The sequence below is a fragment of the Protopterus annectens genome, chromosome 3.part1 (assembly GCF_019279795.1).
Source record: "Protopterus annectens isolate FY-2018-M chromosome 3.part1, PAN1.0, whole genome shotgun sequence".
Lineage (NCBI taxonomy): Eukaryota > Metazoa > Chordata > Ceratodontiformes > Protopteridae > Protopterus > Protopterus annectens.
The window spans coordinates 440,665,861-440,688,367 of record NC_056732.1 but is presented as its reverse complement, the minus strand read 5'-3'; the positions used below and the strand labels follow the sequence as shown (position 1 = coordinate 440,688,367).

Genomic DNA, 22,507 nt, shown 5'->3' with positions numbered 1-22,507 from the left:
ACTCCTGCAGCATATCCTACCAATAATTGCTCAGATTTTCTGAAAGCTTTGGTTTTGTCCAAGTAGAAGCGTAACTGCCTGTGAATGTCCAAAGAGTGCAGTAGTCTCTCCCCTTTATTCTGTGGTTTAGGATAAAAAGTTGTCAGGTGAATAGTTTGGTTTAGAGCCACACTGGATACCATCTTTGGCATAAACGTAGGGTTAGTTCTTAAAGACACCCTGTCCTGGTGGAAAATGAGGAAAGGTTCCACTGCCATTAGTGCCTATAATTCTGAAACTCTTCGTGCTGATGTTATTGCCAGGAACAGAGCAGTTTTCCAAGAGATATATTTTAATTCTGCTGTGTTAGCTGGCTCAGAAAAGGAGGTAAAATTAGTTTTTCCAAGACAAAGTTGAGGTCCCAAGTTGGAGTAGGTGCTCTACGGGGCGGTCTTATGTTTTTAGCCCCTCTGAGGTACTGTTTTAACAGAGGATTAGAGAAAATTGGTGGATCCGTGTTGTAATGAGCAGAGATGGCAGAGGCGTGGATCTTGATGGATGAGAAGGAGAGGCCTTTGTCCAGCATCTCAGTTAAGTATTGTAGTATCTGAGGAATGTTTGGGACAAGAGGGTCAAGGCTGTGAGCTTGGTTCCAGGCACAGAATCTCTTCCATTTATCCGAATAGGCTTTCCTGGTACTAGGCCTTCTGGCCTCCAGAATGACATCCATAACAGCCTTGGAGACGGGCATTGCTTGCTTGACTAAGGAATCTTCCATGCAGCTAGGTTTAAGGTCTTTAGCTGGCGGTGTAGTATTTGATTGTTGTGCTGAGTCAGCAGATGTGGGATTTGAGGCAAAATCCAGGGTGGTTCTTGTGCTAAGCTCTTTAAGATTGGGTACCAGTGCTGGTGTGGCCAGTCTGGTGCAATCAGGATCATCTTTGGCTCTTCTTGCCCATCATCTTTGGCTCTTCTTGCCTGGCTTTTATGAGTACCTTTGGCAGGAGAGGTAGTGGTGGGAAAGCGTATACTTGTAGGTTCTCCCAGCTGAATGAGAGGGCACCCACTTTCCATGCTTGTGGATGGTAACTCCTTGTGCAGAATTTTTGTAGCTGGCAGTTTATTGGGGATGCAAACAGATCTATGTCCGGCCTCCACCATTTTTGTGTTATCATTCTGAATATTTGTGGATTCAATTCCCATTCGTGTGGATCCATGATGTTTCTGTTTAAGTCATCTGCCAGTGTGTTTTTCTCTCCTGGCAGGAATTGTGCTTGCAGATGAACTTGAAAGTTTATAGCCGTGTTCCACAAGGTCATAGCTTGTCTGCATAGGGGGTAGGAGTGAGTGCCCCCTTGCTTGTTTATGTACCACATAACTGTGGTGTTGTCTGTCTTTAGCAGTAGCTGTCCTGGATGCAGCAGGTCCTTGAAAGCTATAAGGGCATTTTGTACAGCTAGCATCTCTTTTTGATTGATGTGAAGACGCCTTTGTTCTGAGGGCCACGTGCCCTGAATACATTTGCCTGCCATGTGTGCTCCCCAGGTGTAATCCGATGCATCTGTTGTCAGTGTTTGCCTGGCTGTGGGTTGTGTAAAAGGCTGTCCTTTGTTGAGGTGACAAGCTTGAGCCCACCATTGAAACTCCTGTTGAAGGCAAGGGATTAGTGGTATAACTGTTTCCAAATTTTGACAGTGTTGAGACCATACATTCTTTAGGTACCACTGTAGTTTTCTCATGTGCAGTCTTGCATATGGTATTAGTAGTATGCAGGATGCCATGTAACCCAAGGCCTGCAGAATTTTTCTTGCAGGGAGTTGGGTCTTTGTTGCCATCAATTTAAAGTATTGAGTCAGTTGTCCTTGCTTGTCTGGCGTGAGATAAGCCATCTGGGTCGGTGTGTTCAAGCTGGCACCCAGGAATATAATCTCTTGTGAGGGCACTAGTTTTGATTTCTTTTCGTTTACTGTGTACCCCAGGCAACTTAACTTTTTTACAAACACCAGATGCTTTAGAAGAATGTCCTTGCTCTCTGCTTGAATCAGGTAGTCGTCCAGGTACGGATAAATTTGAATTCCTTTCGGTTTGTAAAATGCAATTACTGGTGCCAGGCACTTTGTGAAGACCCTGGGCACAGTAGATAAGCCAAAGAGCAGTGCAGAGAATTGGTAGTGCATTGAACCAGCTATGAATTTGAGGCATCTTCTGCAGTTTTGTCTGATAGGGACATGCAGGTATGCCTCCTTGAGGTTCAAAGTCACGAGCCAAGCTTTCTTGCCCAGCATGGGAAGAAGCTGCTGTAGTGTCAACATTTTGAATTTCGGAACATTCAGGTAAGTGTTTAGAGATGAAAGATCCAGAATGGGCCTCCTGGCTTTGTCCTTTCTGGATACCAGAAAGTCTTGAGTAAAATCCTTGTCCTTGCTCCTGTGATGGTACCTGCTGAATAGCTCTCATATCCATGAGTGCTGTAATTTGTTTTTGAGCCTCTGCCCATTGATTTTGTGGCAGATTTGGCATTCCTTTTAACCTTGGCAGAGTGTGAAAGTGGAACCTGTAACCTTGAAATACAATGTTGAGGACCCATTTGTCTTTGGTGATCATTTGCCAATTGCGGTAGAAGAGTGCCAGTTTTCCTCCCAAGGGGGCTGCCAAGAGGGATTTGCTTGGCAGCTGTAGTGGGAAGTCATTGGAGCTGCTTTTTATATGATTGGGGCCTGTCTTCCCCTTCTTTCTGGCCTGATGCAGCCCATTGTCGAGGCCTGTAAGGACCTTGTGTTTGACCTCTACCTCTTGGACGTCTGTATCTTCCCCTTTGAGGTCTGTCTGTAATTGGAAAAGACCAATTCTTAGTTGGCCAATTTCTGCTAAATCTAGGAGGCTGAACCTGTAAGAAATCCATCACCGTTTGCATAGATTTTGCCTTATCCTCCATTTTCTTTAATACCTCTTCTGCCTCAACTCCAAATAACACATCCTGCTGCAAAGGTGCATCCAATAATTTTGCTTTAACATGATCTGGTAACGTATGTTTTTAACCAAGCATGTCTTCTAATGACAGAGCCTGTAACTGCTGCTCTGCAGGAGGCCTCTAGAGAATCAAAACCACATTGCAAAGTATGCTTTCCCACTTGTTCAGCTGCATGCAATAAATCCTGCATTTCTTTAAAATTAGGAGGATCTGATTCTGGAAGCATTTTTGTTTTAACTGAGACAGTAAAAACTGCTGATATTTTAGTATGTGAAACTGGCAATTTAAGGCGCTCATTGCTAAAGTTGCAGACGTATATACTTTCTTTCCCCATCTGTCTAATGCTCTGGAATCTGTCAGAGGGAACTGGATTCTTGGCTGATGAGGCCTTAACTCCTTTGGGTCCCTGAGAAATAGTTTCAGGGTCAGCTACAGGGCTTTTATACAGAAATTTATGCGAGTCAGGGACTCTGTAGTATCTGTCAGGTTTAACAGGGGCTGGGGGTAAGGAATCAGGATTTAACCTGGAATCAGTATACACATCATCCACAATATCTAACACTGGCGGAATAGCAAGGGGTCTGTGTTGAGGTAATAAAAGGAAGTCTCTGAACCTTTTCTTGGATTCTGAGTAATCCTGGCCTTCCCAGTGGAAATGCTCCCTCATGGTATGTAGGGTTTCCCCAAAGGTGTAGTCCTCAGGCAGTGAGGCTGATGGAATTGATTCCTCAGCATCAGAATCCTCATAAGGGGGTAAAGAGTATCCTAGGTCTGAGGATGAATCAGAAGAGATGGACACCTGGTCGGATGAGTCATAGTCTGCATCTTGTCTAGGCCTTTTATCAGGAGGGGGATGTGACCCCCTGATCAGAGTGATTAGGTCTTCGGCCATTTTGAGCATTTGTTTCTTAGGCATGGAGGCCTGCCCTGGAGAATGCTGTATTTGATTCTTTGATTTTAAAGGAGGCTTAGACTTAACTGAGTAGGTCTGAAGACACCCTCTGAAGCTATGGGTTGCTCAGCTACTCCGGACCCCTCTGAAAGGTTAGTCTCGGTATGCTGAATAACTTGTGCGTCCAGCCATCTCCATGTGGGAGTCAGAGGCGGCCTGTGGTTTTACAGAAGCAGTCGTCAGGGGCTGCAAAGGCGCCTCGCTGAAAACCGGAGAACCGGCAACTGGCCTAGAAGAGGCTTCGTCAGTTTTGGGCCTCGGATGCCTATCCTTGTCTTTGCGCTTTTTGTGTATTCCGGTAGTCGGAAGTTCCAACGGCATGGTATAATTGAATTTTCTACCAAAATAATGTCGGGCCAAATCAAACCGACGTTTAATAGTGTGCTTGTTAAACCTAGCACAAAACTGACAACCAGTGACGTTGTGGTCTGGGCCTAGGCATGGGATACAATAGGAATGGAAATCCCTATGAGGTATTTGCTTCCCACAAGAAATAGTTATTAACTTTTACTGATATCGGTCTGAGGCAAGAAAAAGTTTCCCCAACGGGGTACTTAGCTTTGTAGAAGACTTTGGTTCTGGATTCGGAATGAAAATCTAAGGAGACGGCCGACCGGCACTTGCGAGCTGCTTTTGCTTCGGGCACCGCGCAGCAAGAAAGACTGAAGAAAATGGCGTTGGCTGCATCTTATATACCCCTGTCGCAGTGACGTCAGGGAGGAGGCGACAGCAACCGACGCTGGACCAAGACTTTGGAACTCAGGCCGACTGGGGAACCGCCTGACGGCAGGGTAACCCAAGTGTAATGACTGCAGCAGTGTAACACGATTAACATCCCAAGTGTGATGACTGCAACAGTGAAACACTAAGAACATCTTCAGAATGAGGAGTTCTGTGTGGTGGAGTTATGCCCATAGGGAAATGGGGTCTACCAACACTACACAGGTTAATTCTAATCACTGCCTAATCGCTATGGGATCAACACTGAGAATCTGGAAATGGGCAAGACCATTGAAGTCAAATCAGTGTAACCAGGCTATGACAAAGACACCATGAAAGAAAAAAAGATGGCTTTAGTGCAAAGAACTTGAGTACAGACATTGTCAACACAGAGAACAGTTCTAAGGGTACCAGAGCTGAGATCAGACAAGGACTCTCCTGTGTCAAGAACCTCTATCATAATAAACATTACAACTGAAATCAGCAATTCTGTTAGAGTGAAATACTTTCAACTACACACCCTCCACTTTATATTTCTATGAACAGATAATCTTAAAGAATAAATGGTGAATGAAAGACTATAACTAGATTGTTGTGAGCAGAAATAGGTGCTCTTGTACCACTGGATAGTGCTGTTTTAAAAAGCCACTTCAGAGTAAACAAAAATATTGGTATTAAGTAAACAGTGACAAGTTTTACAAAAATACACATTGACTAATTTACTATATGCATTTTCATATAAACATGACTAATTTACTATATACATTTTCATATAAACATGATACAGTATGATTCAGCAGCTGGTGAGGCCACAAAAGTTCCTCACCAAAAGGATAAAGGGTCTCAAACATCTGTCCTATGCTGCCCGACTGAAAGAACTCCAGCTCTATTCAGTCGCTTACCGCTTGCTCAGAGGTGACCTTTGCCTAACATACAAGGCCATGTCAAACCCAGATTTGATGAATATGCTTCACCTCAAAAAATCTAGATCCGTCAGAGCCACAAGGGCGGGAGACTTAAACCCTGACACGGCTATTAATAGGACGTGCTGGAGGGATAGATTCATCACCCAAAGACTCCCTATGCTGTGGAATAAAATCCCGGTATATGTGAGGCAGAGCACCTCGCTGGCCTTGTTCAAGAGAAATCTTGACCAATGGATGGGAGATCGCAGATATACCCCAGGGATTACCTCAGTGTCACTGCTCGACAGAGGCACAGCAAAATAATGGGTATAGTTCCCCATACTAAAGGGGTGGCGTAAGCCACAAAACTATGGGCTAGGCTTGTAAATGCCCTCGGGCAGATAGCCTAGTTTGAACCTATAAACCTATATGAACTACTTTTCATGTAAACTTTAAAATATGCATATCTACTATTTTTCTGTGCACAGCTCCACTACAAATTTCAGGAGTTTTTTTATAGGTATAACTTATAAAAAACATACAAAATGGTATAGCAACAGTATATCACAACTACAAGTGAGTTATACTGTGATTTATTTGTGACCAGGTATAAATTTTCAAATCACATCATGCACAAGTAAATGCTGGTATAATCAAAATCCAATCCAGCTGTACCTGTATTTTACAAGGTTGTAACTTTGACATTTAGACAGAAGACTAACACACAATTACTAAATTATTTTAGTAGAAACCTTAACACAAAAACAGTCCAAATGCAAAACTGAAACAGCATAAACAATGAAGCTTGCTACCTTAAAGGCAAGCAGACATTTAATGACAAAGAACCTGCCTATTTTCCATAGCTTGGTGCAATGCTGGAATTTGTATGAGGTGGATGGAGGTGGGTGCAGCCTCCCTACAGGACTCACTGAAATTTTTTTTTTTTTTAATTAAACTTGTTTGACATGCTGTCCATCTGTACTGCATTCAAGTTATCTGTAACACTTATGTGAACAGTTGCCTTTTCCTATACAAATGTCCATTATTCACTAATGTGCCTCCCTCACACAGTACACAAGTACAGTATATTTATATTTTACCTTTCTTTACAGTAATTTTGGGTTCTGAAGATTCCACTCCATCCATGCTATCACCATCCCGAAGTGCTGATGTCTCTCTGGTTTGTGACCTGCATATCAAAGCAAAATAATACAGAACAACAGAAGTCAGTGAAGGCCATGATAATAAGAACTTGTTAACCAGTGTTTTCATTTAACACAATGTAAACAAGGTACTCACCATAATGCAGTATCTCTGTGAAAGTCTTACAGCAAAGCTGTATCAATGAACTTTGCTGACAGTGGCATTCAAGTTATACTCTTAGCTGACCTCACCCAATGACATGACCCACAGTATCCCGTATGGGATGTGGGATAGGTCTAGTAAGAATGCACCAATCTCAGCATTATACTTCTGCAAATGGAGTAGGGGGCAGGTAGGAAACTATGGATCTAGTACAGGACACAGCCATAAGGATCCAAACTGTACCAAGAGTGTCTCATGTAACTAACTTCAAGGTGTCACTTGCAACAGATCCATATCACAGAGCACAGTCTCTAGCAGTACTCTAGACAATGTAGAGCAAAGGGACCACAGCAGACAATATCAAGAATACCCATTCTTAGAAGAAAAAAACTTTCTGCAGCTCTCTCAAATCAGGATTTGCATCTAGAAGTTATGTCTGTCTTGAAATGCTTTGTAGACTTGTGTACTGAAATCTAGAAGCGAGTTTCCAATGAAAGCTGCAACTCCTGCAGATCAAGCATTTACCATTACAGCTAAAAAAGTTTTAATGGATTTCTGATTAACAAGACAAATACATTTATGTTCATCTTCAAAAGTCTGTCTTGGAACCTTCTATGCATCATCTCTTCCCTCTGCAGAGGGAATGAAGAGATACGAGTCAAAGTGTTTTAAGTCTTTTCAAGGAAATACCCAAGCTGCCTGAAAGTAGCCAAGCAATGCAAAAGACTTCCAATTCTATGCTTATCAAGAGATACATTATTAGAAAATAAACTGTGTAACAAATTAGGTACAAAATTCCTGACATATGGAAACTATCACAGGTGGACATCCACCCAACTAGCTCGACTCACAGAGTTCCACAGCCATATGGGGATGGACACCCACTATCCCCTATACAAAGACACAAAATCAGCCTGCATCATCCCCTGCTCTTTCCTGCCAGTGAAAGAGAAGACTGCGCCCAGCAAAGTAAAAAGATGTGCATAAAATACTTCAGACAGTCCCAACTTCAATACTTTGCCTTAAGTGCTAGAGATAAATGAGAGTACAGATGAGAAGAGGAGTAGCTCCTGCTCCTGGCCCTCACATAATTTAGAACTCCACAGGACTACCTTGAAATAAAGCAGAAGAATGAAGTGGCTAGTACTGCAACAGTGAACCTATTCAAACATTTAGTCTGACATGCTGCTCTCCTGGCTAATAATTTCAGCTCCTGCTCCCCTAATACCCACATATAACCAGTCTCTCCTTTCCCTTGTTTACTCGTACTCTTATTTCCCTTACTCTTGCTTTTACTCTAGTTCTCCTGTCTCCAATATCGACTCTACTTACTACCTCTAACAAATACTTATTTCTCACTCTCCCCTCTACTCATCCACTGTTTTAATGTTTCACTCCGACATCTGCTTTAGAGTGAGCATTCAAATCTTGCACTCAACACGTCGGCTCATTTCAATGCTACACAATATTGTATTTATCTTGTTTTAATAATGGTATAGGTGTATTACTCTATGTCACATGTATTAATATTTGTACTAATCTATATATTAACCATATATCGTATGTCAGTTTTCACCTAGGTATTTGTATTTTCTGTTATTTTGTTTTATTGGTACAGCTTTTCTCCCCAGGCTTCCACTGAAAATGGATAAAATTAAACAGTCAGACTTTCTCAGTAAACAAATGTTAATCAATAAATCATTAAAGAAATACATACATGCTGTATATTCTGTTACGGACAGCTTTTCAAATATTTGTAAATAATGCACATCACCAAGGTAAGTCAGACGGTAATATGATATTCACACAGTGAAAGTTCTTTGTGTGTTTTCCCTACTTCAGTTTAGCAAAGACACACGTATGTTTGTGGTGTTTTCTATCCCTGGTTTCAGATGGAGAAGTAATACATGGCTATGTATCAAGCACAGTATTTGTGGGCCACAGGCTACTCAGTATTGTTAACACAATGTTATATGCTCCTGCAAGGAGAACAGGTAGTCACATCTCCAGATGTCCACTTCCACAAGTTTGATTACAGTCCAGGAATGATGGTCATACAATGACATTTGGTATTTTCCTGCTGCATTCTCTCACAAGAACAGGATACTGGTCAAAAGTGATTTGCTTGACTACTGTATTTCATAAACTGACAGGATTTCAATGATTTTTTAGGGCCTGACATTAACATACTGCACCAGCATACAACCTAACGCGATAAAGAGAACATCTGAACAGTGCCACTGTATGATCAAAGGAATGGCACTTGTCAAGAAACCATGCTAATGAACATTCAGACTTCTGCAGTCAGGGGCTGATCTGGTTGGCCACTGTTGTCCGTGTACTGCATTTTGTTTTTGGTGTGCATGTCACACTTGCTCATAAGCTATACAGTACTGCAATAGTAGCCTTGTGCTGTGGTGCCTCGAATTGCTTACATTAGGTGGTCAAAACCAAGGATCAGAATGATATGCTTAGCACTGGACTTGAATGTCTCAATGCCAAGCTTTGCATTCTGACTCCTAGATTTGACCACATAATATTAGTAGTCCTAGATGTACTACAAAAAAAAGTGCACAATGCACTATGAAGCAAGTACACTAGGTGGTACACCACAGAACACACAAAGTGCATCATGTGGTAACGTATGGGTGTATTTGGGAAATGCTATGTATAAGCACCACTCATCTATAGTACTCACCTGAACACAGCGTTTGTAGCACACCATAAAGGTTGAAAAGTAGAACGAAACACTGTATACACTCGTATAAGGTACGGAACTTAGTGCGAAAAATCTACAATAAAGGAAGTGTATTCACAGATTGTGAAGCGACAAAAAACGTCAATCAAAATAATGATTAAAACTTCTCCAAAAGCAGAACGATCACAAGAACAGTTGAAAGTTAAAACGTTTTTATTCACCATACAATGAGTTAAGCGCTTTCACTCGTACACCACGAGTTCTGAGGAAGCTCGTGGTGTACGAGTGAAAGCGCTTAACTCATTGTATGGTGAATAAAAACGTTTTAACTTTCAACTGTTCCTGTGATCGTTCTGCTTTTGGAGAAGTTTCTACCATTATTTTGATTGGCGTTTTTTGACGTTTCACAATCTGTGAATACACTTCCTTTATTGTAGATTTTTCGCACTAAGTTCCGTACCTTATACGAGTGTATACAGTGTTTCGTTCTACTTTTCAATCTATAGTACTCAAAATATTCCAATTTCTTTTTATTATAGTGCAGGAAGTGCCTATGTCATTGGAATATGGTAATATTACTCAGAGTTGTTAATAGTACAGTTATCTGTTTCTAATCTCTTATTATTTTCTTGTGTTTCTTCGCATTCACCATAATATATGATTTACATGTAGTAGCCCTGTGATCCCATGCATTACTTATGCAATTATCTAGGTCTATTTCTTTATAACCTCTATCGAGGAATTCCTGTTTCAGGTCAAGCAGAGCTAGTTTAAGTTGTGAATCATCATTGTACAAGCGCATAACTCTATATACTTGCTCCTTAAGTACATTGTGCTTTATGTGGTTAGGATGCATCCTCTATTATGTAACAAGTTATTCTTTCCATGGGTTTTCTGTACAGGCTAGTTCTAATTCCTTGTAGTGCATCATTATTCACCTTAACATCTAAGAAATCTATCTCTTGATTTGATTATTTGTAACTGAATTTCAGAAAATTGATGGCTTGATGTAAATATATAAATTCCTTTAATTTCTCTTCTGTATTCCATAGCATAAAAATATCATCCACGAAATGAACGTACGTGGTTAGGATGCATCCTCTATTATGTAACAAGTTATTCTTTCCATGGGTTTTCTGTACAGGCTAGTTCTAATTCCTTGTAGTGCATCATTATTCACCTTAACATCTAAGAAATCTATCTCTTGATTTGATTATTTGTAAGTGAATTTCAGAAAATTGATGGTTTGATGTAAATATATAAATTCCTTTAATTTCTCTTCTGTATTATTCCATAGCATAAAAATATCATCCACGAAATGAACGTACCATTTTATGGAATCTTTATAGTTGTCATTTCGAAGATTTCCATTAGTTTCCCAATGTGCCAGGACCAGGTTGGCATAGCTGTTGGCACAAGGATTATTCTTGGCCTGTCCTGTTTGATCTCAAGGAGGACTTTTGGAAGGAGCGGCAGAGGGGGAAAGGCATAGATTGAGAGGTTTTCCTATGTGAAGGATAGGGCATCCACTTTCCAACCTTGGCTGTGGGGAATTCTGGTGCAAAATTTGTTTAGTTGATGGTTTTGGGGGGGACACAGAGATCCACCTCTGGTGTCCCCCACCTGTGTATTAGAAGTTTGAATGAGTTTGGTTCCAGTTTTCACTCGTGTGGGTCCATTAGATTTCTGCTTAAGTCATCTGCCTCTGCCAATGAATTCTGTTTGCCTGGCTGGAATTGAGCTTGCAGGTGCACTTGGTTGCTTAAGGCTGTGTTCCACAGAGCCATGGCTAACCTGCAGAGTGGATAGGAGCGAGTTTCCCCCTGCTTGTTTATGTGTCACATAACTGTGGTGCTGTCTGCCTTTATCAGGAGTTGGCCTGGCAAGATGAGGTATTTGAAGGCTGTCAGTGCATTCTGTACAGCTAACATTTCTTTCTGATTGATATGCAGGTGAATTTGTCCTGGGCTCCATTCGCCTTGAATGCATTTGCCTGCCATGTGAGCCTCCCATGCATAGTCTGATGAATCTGTTGTCAGAGTTTGGACGGCAGGGGGTTGTGAGAAAAGGAGTCCCTTGTTGTGGTTGCAAGCCTCTGCCCACCAAAGGAACTCTGTCCTTAGGCAAGGAATAATAGGCATCACTGCTTCCAGGTCCTGGGAATGTTGACACCAGAGACTTTTTAAGTACCACTGAAGTTTCTTCATATGCAGTCCTGCATATGGAATCAGTAGAATACATGAGGGCATGAATCCTAGGGCTTGCAGTATTTTTCTTGCAGATAGCTGGGTTTTGGTGGCCAGCAGTTTGAAATAATTTGTCAAATAAACCTGCTTTTCTGGAGTGAGGAATGCCATCCTCGAAGTTGTGTTCAAGCCTGCTCCCAGGAATACAATCCTTTGGCTGAGTACCAGATGTGATTTCTTTTCGTTGATGGGTGTACCCCAGAGAAGTTAGGAGTCTCTTTATAAAATGTCAGGTGCTGAAGTAGCATTTCCTGACTGTCCGCCTGAATCAGGCAATCGTCCAAGTATGGGTAAATTTGAATATTTCTCTGCCTGCAGTAAGCAATGGCTGAAGGCGGGCAATGTGTGAATACCCTGGGCGCAGTAGATACGCCAAAGGGAAGTGCAGAGAATGGACAGCGCATAGAGCCTGCCCTGAAACGCTGATATTTCCTGCAAGATTCCCTTATAGGGATGTGCAGATAAGCTTCTTTTAAGTCTAGGGTGACAAGTCCTTGGCTAGCATAGGAAGGAGCTGTTGGAGTGTAAGCATTTTGAATGTTGGTACCACCAGAAAGATGTTTAGTGTTGACAGATCCAGAATAGGGCACAAAAAGTTCTCTTTCCTGGGCACCAGGAACAGCCTGGACTAGAAACCCTGTCCCCTTTGCTCTGCTGGCACAGGCTGAATAGCCCTGATACTGAGAAGAGAAAGTACTTGCTTTTGGGCCTCTGTCCACTGGTTTGGAGGAAGGTCTGGCAATCCACTTGGGGTTGGCAGAGAGTGGAAATAGAATCTGTATCCCTGGGATATAATGTTGAAGACCCATCGGTCCTGGGTAATATACTCCCAGTTTTTTGCATGCAGGGCATGTTTTCCTCCTTGGGGTGCAAGTACTTGGGCATGGATGGGAAGGATTACGGACAAGTCATTGTGAACCTTTTCCATAGGGGGGTGGCTTACCACTCTCAGTTTTTGAGGAGGGAGCACTCTATTGTTTAGAACTGTGCATACCCTGAGACTGTAGTCTCTGTAGTCTGTTGCCCCTGGGTTTGGGCTGAGAAGGTCTGGAAGGGATTGGAAAGGAACAGTTTTTTGAAGGCCAATGGCTACTGAATCTAGGTGGCTGTGCCTGTAAAAACAAACAGTTTGCATGGATTTAGCTTTTTCCTCCATCTTTTTAAGAGCTTCTTCTGCTTTAGAGCCAAACACACATTCTTGGTTTAATGGAGCATCAAGTAATTTTGCCTTGACTTGGTCTGGCAAGATTTGTTCCTTCAGTCAAGCACGCCTTCTCAGAACAGCCCCTGTGAAAGCAGCCCTGCAAGATGCTTCTAAGGCATCAAAACCACACTGCAAAATATGTTTACCAACTTGGTTTGCAGAATGCATTAAATGTTTTAAGTCCTTATTTTCTGCACGATCAGGAATCAACTACATTTTTTGTTTAATTAGATCAATATGCTGCTGGTACTTCAACATGTGAAACTGGCAATTTAAAGCCCTGATGGCAAGAGTTGCAGAGGTATATACCCTTCTTACCCCATCTGTCTAGAGCCCTAGAATCCCTGTCTGAAGGGACAGGGTTTTTGGCTGTAGAAGCCTCAATACCTTTAGGTCCCTGGGAAATTGTCTCTGGATCCGCAGTGGGATTTTTAAAGAGAAATTTGTGAGAGTCAGGTGCTCTCTAGTATCTGTCAGGCTTTCTAAAAGAAGGTGGTAAAGTGTCAGGGGTAAGGCTGGATTCCATGAAGACATCAACTACAATATCCAGGACAGGGGGAATAGCTAGAGAGCTATGCTGAGGCAAGTCTAAAAATTCCCAGAGTCTCTTTTTGGACTGTAGGTAGTCCTGGCTTTCCCAGCGGAAATCCTCTCTTAGGGTATGCAAGGTTTCAGTGAAAGAAAGGTCCTGGGGGGGCTGAGGGAACTGAATCCTCTGCATCTGAGTCCTCATAGGTAGATAAGGGTATGTCCTGGTAATCACAGGGGTCAGAGTCATCAGATTCATGGTCTGAAGAATCCAAAGGAAAATCAATTCTGTGTCTTTTAGAGGGGGAAGGCTGGCTTCCCCTAATTAAAGTAAAAGTCTTCAGCCATTCTAAGCATTTTGTTTCTGTGGCATGGGAGCTTGAGGATGTGCTTTGGTCATCTGTTTCCTGGGCATAGCTCGAACTCTGGGCCTGAGAAATTCGGTAGATTTAGTCATTAACGAAGTAGTCTGTTTAATATGAACATCAGAAGGTCTGAATACACCCTCAGAAGCCATTGCCTGCACAGCGGCTCCGGACCCATCCGAGGTAGAGACATCTGCAGGTTCCATAGTCGAAGAAGCATCTCGTGGCATACCGGACTCCGAATGGGTCTCAGTAGAGGCCTGCGAATCTGCAGAAGTGGGTAACAGGGGCTGTGAAAGAGCCTCACTGAGTACCGGTGGACTGGCGACTATCTTAACGGAAGCGTCGTCAGCAGTTTTGGACCTATGTGGTCTGTCTCTGTCTTTATCTTTGCGTTTTTTTGTAAGATCGGTATTCGGATGGATTACTGAAGCCATTTCGGAATACGGAGAACGAGAACGAAAGAATTTAGAGACAAAGCTCCACAATGAATTTTTCAGGTGTTGAACAAGGCACAAAACAGACAGCGAGAGACATCATGGTTTGGGCCTAAACAGGTGACGCAGTAAGAATGAAAATCACTGTGAGGTATTTGCTTTCCAAAGGCAAGACAATTGTTACCTTTTTCTGACATCGGTTAGAGCAAGAAAAAAAGATCCCCAACGGAGTACTTAGCTTTAGAAAACTTCATGTTTGAAACTTGAAAAACGAAAATTTCAGGTAGCTGCAGACCGGCACTTGCGAACTGCTTCTGCTTTGGGCTCCCGTGCAAGAAAAGCTAATGTAATGGTGTCGGCTGCATGTTTTATACCCCTGATGACTTGACGTCATGGATAAGGCGACAGCATCAGACACAGAAATCCAAAGACTCTGATATTCGGGCCGACTGAGGGCTACCTGCAGGCTGATAACCCAAATGTGATGATTGCAACAGTGAAACACGAAGAACATATGAGCGCCACAGTCAGAACCAGGGGTGGAGGGGGAATGGGCTTCCTTGGTTGCCCAAGATGAAGAACCCCCTTAAGGAACAGCTTTGCAGCCAATCTAGAAGTTAAGGGGGGGGGGTCCAGAGGGAGACATGCTGAAATGGCAGACAAAGGGCATTAATGGATGAGAATGCTAACCTTGTCTGCAAAAGTTCACACAGGTAAGACAGTACTAGAGGAGTCTTGCTTTGCAAAGGGTCCAACTGCTTTTTAAGACTCCATATGGAGAATCTTTTCCACCTGGATAGATAAGATCTCCTGGTATCAGGTTTTCTGGCCTCCTGCAGGACAGTGAGCACATCCTCATTGTAAAGGTGTCTGAAAGGGATCAGAATCCTATCCCCACAGAGTGAGGTGAAGAGATTACTACTGTGGGTGGGTTTAGGTTCCCTTGTCCAGTGTGAAAAGGTCCACTCTGAGGGGTAACTTCTGGTGATTGCCCTTGGATAACTGTAGGAGGAGGGGGAACCAATGCTGTCTTGGCCAATAGGGAGTCACCAACAAGATTATTGGTCTTTCCTGCTGTATCTTCAGCAGGACCTTCTGAACAAGAAGGAAGGGGGGAATGCATAAAAAATCCCCTTCCAAGGAACTGAAAAGGCATCTGTTACCATAGCCCGTGGTTCTGCTAGTCTGGTGCAGAAAGAGGGAAGTTGCCTGTTGATGGTAGAGGCAAACAGGTCTGTTTGAGGTGTACCCCATCAGTGGACCAGGTCCAGAAAGACATCCCTGTGAAGCATCCATTTGGGGGCCATAGTAATGGTCCTGCTGAGGGAGTCTGCCTAGGAATTCTGTTGTGAAGGTATATATACCACCTGCAGAGTCACTCCCCAGGTGGAGGCCAATTCCCACACCAGGAGAGCTAGTCTGCATAGTAAATACGATTTGGTTCCCCGTTGCTTGTTGAGATACCACAGTACTGTGGTATTATCTGTAAAAACTTCAGGGGTCCCTGATGAAGTCTGGTTTGGAAGGCCTGTAGGGCCAGCAGTATTGCCCTCATTTCTCTCACATTGATGTGCTCCTTGTGTGGTGCTGGCCACACTCCCTGCACTTTCAGGTACCCCAGAGTTGCTCCCCACCCTAGGTCTGAGGCATCTCTGTACATAATCTGTTTCGGATGAGAGGCTTGGAGTCGAAGACCTGGGTTGAGCTTCATCTGATTCAACTTCCAATGTATCGCCTGTTTGAGGCAGGGCAGGAGGGGCACCCTGTGCTCTAGGGGGTGAGAATGCTGTGCCCAAACTGACCTAAGGTACTACTGCAGTGCCCTCATGTGAAGTCTGGCTAAAGGCAGCATAGGAATAGTGGAGGGCATGTAGCACAGGAGCCTGTGGTACTACCTTGCAGTCATTTCTTTGGCCTGAAGTACTAGGAGCAAATAACGTGTCAAGCTTTCTACCCTTTGAGGAGGAAGGTAGGCTTTCATGATGTCTGTTCTGATCCTGCACCCCAGGAAGACAGTCTTGTGTGAGTACCAGTTGAGATTTTGGGTAACTGATCTGAAACCTCAGGGACTCTAGGAGTTCAATGGTTTCTTGTAGGTGTTGCAGGAAGGACTTTTTGCAGTCTGCTTGAATGAGGTTGTCCAAACATGGGAATATTTGGATCCCATTTGTCCTGCAGAAGGCAATTACTGGTGCCAGACATTTGGTTAAGATTCTGGGTGCAGTGAAAGGCCCAAAGGGCAGGACAGAGAATTGAAAGTGAGAGAAGCCCACTGAGAACCTTAGGTACTTCATGAAGCGGGGCCTTATACGGATGTGGAGATAGGCATCCTTGATGTCCAAGGTGGCCATGTACCCTTGAGGGAAGAGGAGCAGAAAGAGTTGCAACAGTCAGCAACCTGAAGGTGGGTACCTGAAGGAAGATGTTGAGATGTGAGAGGTCTAGAATTGGTCTCCAGGGACCGTCTTTTCTTGGAACTAGGAAAATCCTGGAGTAAAAACCTCTTCCCATAGCAGACTGTGGAACCGACTGAATGGTACCTTGATTCATAAGGCTGTCTAGCACTGGTTTTAAGAGGTGAATTTGTTCCTTTGAGGGCTGGGGAATTCCCTTTCTCTGTGGTGGAATGATCCAGGTCATGAAGTACCCGGTTTTCTATTATGGATAGAATCCACTTGTCTGAAGTGATAAGTATCCACACTTTGAGACAATGAGAGAGATGTAAGAAGAGAGGGATAGAGGGAGGGGGGTGGAACTTTCAAGGTGAGCAGGTAGTCACACACTACCTGCCCTGTCTTGAAAGGGCTGCCTCTGACTGGTAGATAGTGTGGCTCTGGCAGAAGTGGATTGCTTCCTGAAGGTTCTCCTAGGCAGAGGGAGCAGGCTGCGAGTGCTTTCTGATAAACTGAGTTTTAGAAGGAAAATTCCTCTGAAACTCTGGAATAGAGGATACCAATAAACGTTTTAAATCTTGCATCTTTTTCCCCCTTTTGTTGCAAGGATTTGGTCTGCCACCTTTTCTCCAAACAGGGCCGAGTTGTCTAAAGGAGCATCTACCAGCTTGACTCTAAAATGATCTGGCAGGGTCAGGAGACGTAACCAGGAATACCTTCTTAAGGCAGATGCTGATGGTGCAGACCTGGCTGAGGCCTCAACAGTATCACAGCTGCACTTAAGAGTGCCTGGTAACCTTAGAAAGTCAGGGAAACAAGGGAGGACCGTTGAGCTTTGGCTGCTGAGTCTGGGGAGTCGGACAATTCCTTGGCAATTTTCTCCAGAAGGGATAAGGTATATTTAGACATTTGTGTCTGGTAATTGATTGCTCTGAAGGCAAGAGTAGCAGAATTATATATCTTTTTACCCAAACACTCCACGGTTTTGCTATCCTTGTCAGCAGGGTAGCTGAAGGCAGAAGTTTTGAAGCCTTGTCAGCTGAAATAGAAATAGTGGCTGGGTTTGCAGCAGGACACTAAATTAAGAATTTTGCTGTCTCAGGGACTTTATACAATCTATCCGGTCTGCGTGGAGCAGGGGGCTGGGAATCTGGGTTCAGGCATGCTGCTGAGAAGGCATCCAAAAAGGTTGGATGAATGGGAGGAACAGAAGGGGCTGGGGAATCCATATGGATGAGGTCTTGATATCTTTTTGTACTTCAGTCATCTCCAATGATTCCCACTTAAATCCAATGATTCCCATTTAAAATGTTCCTTCATTTTAGCTATAGTTTCCCCAAAGGTTAGATCATCTGCATGTGAATCTGGGTCCACAGATTCTTCTTAAATAGGGATAAGGAGGAACTCCACTTCACATGGATGGGGAGCCTGTTCCAAAGAATGGGAATTCGCTGAGAAACACATCTGTCTCTCCAACATGGTCTATTCATGTTGCAAGCAAAACACAGGTCTTTTAATCTAGTAGTTCTGATGCTTGTTTGTTTTGCGGATGTGCAAAAGATTCATCAAAACAGGGTCCAGGGATATATTAATTGCCGGGCAAAGGATTCATCAAAACAGGGTCCAAGGATGCATTATTTGCCGGGCAAAGATCACCCCTCAAGAGATCTATGTAAGGCAGTATGCACAGTTTTCCCCTCATCCACTGCCTTCGTGACCTTTTTAAACACAAAGCCTGTTTTAAGAATAAAATGAAATAATGACTCCAGGGATCCTGATAAGTCATATTTTAGACTATTCAGTAGGCATCCTGGAATGTTATCAGGGCCCAATGAGGCCGTGTTCTTGGCTTTAGCGAGTGCAGCCAGTATGTAACCCCTTCCATCTGTAACTAGGTAGCAAGTCTGAGGGTATTACTGGGGGATAGTTGGGGGTGAGAGGGGGTAAAGTTGGAATTGAATTTGTCCGTTAACTGGTTTGCTATATCATTAGGTTCAGTGAAATGTGGCACCATTAACCACCAGTTTAGGACATTGCTGTGTGCTGCACTTGAGGTTCCCAACATAGCTGTAGAAGGCCTTATGGTTATATTTCACCTGGTAGGATATCTTAACCTCAGTTTTGGCTTTGCTTAACCTAATTAGCCCTCCTATTTGCCTATTTATTTTGATGAGAGCTTATATGTTTAGGAGAATTACCCTTCCTGATTTGTGCCATAATTTTTTCCTTTTGTTGTACATCCTGTTTAATTTGGGATGCCACCAGGGCAGTTTATTTCTGGGGCTAGTTATGGGCTTACTTCTGGTAGGTACATCAGCTGCTGATGGAGCTATTGACATGGTTATACAGAGTTTGAGAGCAATTTAGCATAGGCTGGTGTGTTCTTGGGGTTTGGAGGGGCACTTAATTTCAAACCATTACTTAATAACAGGTACTCTTGCCTTGGAATAGTTCCTGTTACTGGTTTTAATGGGATTTCAGAGTTGATTTGGATTTCAAAGAAAACAGCTTTTAGGTTGGACCTTACCAGGGAGGATGAGACATTGACAGCATTCTATCATATTTGTGAGCAGGAGGACCCAGTATGTTGGAGTTTCTAGTCGGCGTATTCACTATTTGGTCATGGGTGTTTGTACTTACGAAGTACAGGAATCTGTGCTTGTAGATTTGAAGCTGTGTAGGATTCCTACTCTACAGAGGGAAATAGTCTCCCATGAGCAGGGTGTTAGGTTGGACAGCAAGCGTCTCCAGTAGGTCTACGTATGCACTGTGAGCTTTATGGGACATGCATGGTTATCTACAGTGGATATAAAAAGTTTACACACCCCTGTTAAAATACCAGGTTTCTGTGATATAAAAAAAAAAGAGACCACAATAAATAATTTCAAAACTTTTCCCACCTTTAATGTGACCTATAACCTGTACAATTGAAAAACAAACAAATCTGTTAGGGGAAAAAAAATAAAAAAATATAAAAAATAAAAAAAAAGTACAATACACTGATTGGGTTAACTGTGCACACCCTTAAACTAATACTTTGTTGTACGTGCACACCACACCCTTAAACTAATACTTTGTTGAAGCAACTTTTGATTTAATTACAGTATTCAGTCTTCTTGGGTACACATCTGCCATCAATTAGAGAGACTCTGATTAACCCCAAATAAAGTTCAGCTGCCCTAGTAGGATTTTCCTGACATTTACACGGCTGCCAGCCACAGCAAAAGCCATAGTTCGCAGAGAGCTTACAAAGCATCAAAGGAATCTCACTGTTGAAAGTATCAGTCAGAAGGGTACAAAAAAATGTCCACAGCATTGGATATACCATGTAACACAGTGAAGACAGTCATCAAAAAGTGGAGAAAATACGGGACAACAGTGATGTTGCAAAGAACTGGACGTCCCCCCAAAATTGATGAGAAGACAAGACAAATTGATCAGGGAGGCTGCCAAGAGACCTAGAGCAACACTGAAAGAGCTGCAGGAATTTCTGGCAAGTACTGGTTGTGACAACAATCTCCCGTAATCTCCATATGTCTGGACTATGGGGTAGGGTTGCAAGACGGAAGCCTTTTCTTACACTGAAAAACATGTAGGCCCGGCTAAAATTTGCAAAAACAATACATCAAGTCTCCCAAAAGCTCTCCCTTACTAACCAACCTATCTTCCTCCATCTCTTCCAAACTAGAAATCTGTTATAACAAAATCTCAAACTTCGCCACCAAAGCAAAATACTCCTCCCATCATTGTACTGCCCTCCAATTGCTAAATTGGCTAGAACTCCCCAACTTCCTTGACTACCTCCAACTCACTACAGCCCACAGGCTAATATTTAATCCTACTAAATGCCCTGCACTAACATCCTACAACCATACACCCCGCACAGAACTCTTAAGATCTGCTCACCAAAATCTGATCACTGTCCACAAACCTAACTGTCCTGCTGGACAGCTTCTCCTATCTTTTTCCTTAGCCAAAAAATGGAATTCTCTCCCTCCTTTACTAAGGACATATGAAAACTTTGACCACTTTAAATCTCAGCTACATTCCTACCTTTCCTCTAATTGGAAATGCAACTGCATTCGCCCCACCTAGCCTACTAGTAACTCTCCTCCATCCTGAATTTCCTGAACTCCTGGGCTCACTCTGATTGTAAACTAATCTAACAACAATATCATTAATGTATATATTGTAAATAGTTTATTTTTACCCTATTCTCCCCTCTCTGGGGATGATTCTCCTTACTGCTACCACAAAGATTTAAGAATCTATGTACCCACGGAACAACTCATGTCTCTAACTTGAAATTTAATATGTATTTTGTAACTCTTTTCATTATACTTTGTATTCTCTATATTTTCTATGTACTGTGGAGCTTTTCTCCCCGGGCCTCCATTAAAATGGGCTCCCTGAGTCCAATGGACCTTCCTGGTCATGAAACTGGAATGAATGAATGAATGAATGAATGAATGAATGAATGAATAAATAAATAAATAAATAAATAAATAAATAAATAAATAATGTGGGAAAATATGTTATGGTCAGATGAGACCAAGGCTGAACTTTTTGACCACAATTCCAAAAAGTACATTTGGCGCAAAAACAACACTTCACTGTGGGGATAGTGCTCTTTTGGTGACGCGAAGCATGGTGGTGGTAGTATCATACTTTGGGGTTGCTTTTTTTCAGCTGGAACTGGGGCTTTAGTCAAGGTGGAGGAAATTATGAACAATTCCAAATACCAGTCACTTTTAGCCCAAAACCTTCAGGCATCTACTAGAAAGATGAAGAGGAATTTCACCTTTCAACACAATGACCCCAAGCACACATCCAAATCAAAAGAATGGCTTCACCAAAAGAAAATGAAAGTTTTTTTTGAATGGCCCAGCCAGAGCCCAGACCTAAATCCAATAGAAGATCTGTGGGGTGACCTGAAGAGAGCTGTGCACAAGAGATGCCCTCGGACTCTGACAGATTTGGAGCGCTTTTGGAAGGAAGAGTGGGCAAATACTGCCAAGTCAAGATGTGCCATGCTGATAGACTCCTACCCAAGAAGGCTGAATGCTGCAATTAAATCAAAAGGTGCTTCAACAAAGTATTAGTTTAAGGGTGTGCACACACAGACTATTAGTTTAAGGGTGTGCACATTATGCAACCAGCATATTGTACATGTTTTATTTTTTTATATATTTTTTCCCCCAACAGATTTCTTTGTTTTTCAAATGAATTGTACAGGTTATAGGTCACATTAAAGGCAGGAAAAGTTTTGAAATGCTTTATTGTGGTCTCGTTTTTTTATATCACAAAAAACTGGCATTTTTACAGGGGTGTGTAAACGTTTTATATTCACTGTACAGCCGGCTAGGATATGGCACAGGATTTGGTTTATGGTGATCTGCATGTGGAGTTAACTCCCATCCCATCATCCTGTTTGACCACCATAGAGGTATGGTTGTTACTGATGTATATTAAGACACCTCCATCTTTAGCCCTTGTTGGGCAGCTACTGGTCTAAAAGTGTGGAAGCCACTGTAACTTTGCACTGCCAGGGTAATCTCTGCCACTTTAAAACGTGTCTCGGTTACTGCACAGATATCTATATTTTCAAGGGTAAGGAGGACATGTAAGGAATGCAGTTTTTACTTAGGCTCCTTGTATTAAGTAGCAACACCTTGAGATTCTGTGAAGCTGGGTTTGCTATGTCAGTAGGTTTGCCAATTTGGCATTGCTTAAAAAGGGCACTATGGGAGTGGACAATATCTTAGCCAGTATTGAAAGCCTAATGTGGAAAGGTGCAGGCCATC

At 42.7% G+C, this 22,507-nt stretch overlaps 1 protein-coding gene across 1 annotated transcript in view; it reads right to left on the bottom strand.

The window, feature by feature from the left end:
• The window catches only part of KMT2C (lysine methyltransferase 2C), a gene marked incomplete in the record, with an annotated part of 4,117,755 nt that overhangs the window by 3,808,962 nt on the left and 286,286 nt on the right, over positions 1-22,507 (bottom strand). Inside the window, 1 exon segment of the mRNA XM_044066891.1 lies at positions 6,628-6,716. Coding sequence (XP_043922826.1) covers positions 6,628-6,716 — 89 coding nt within the window.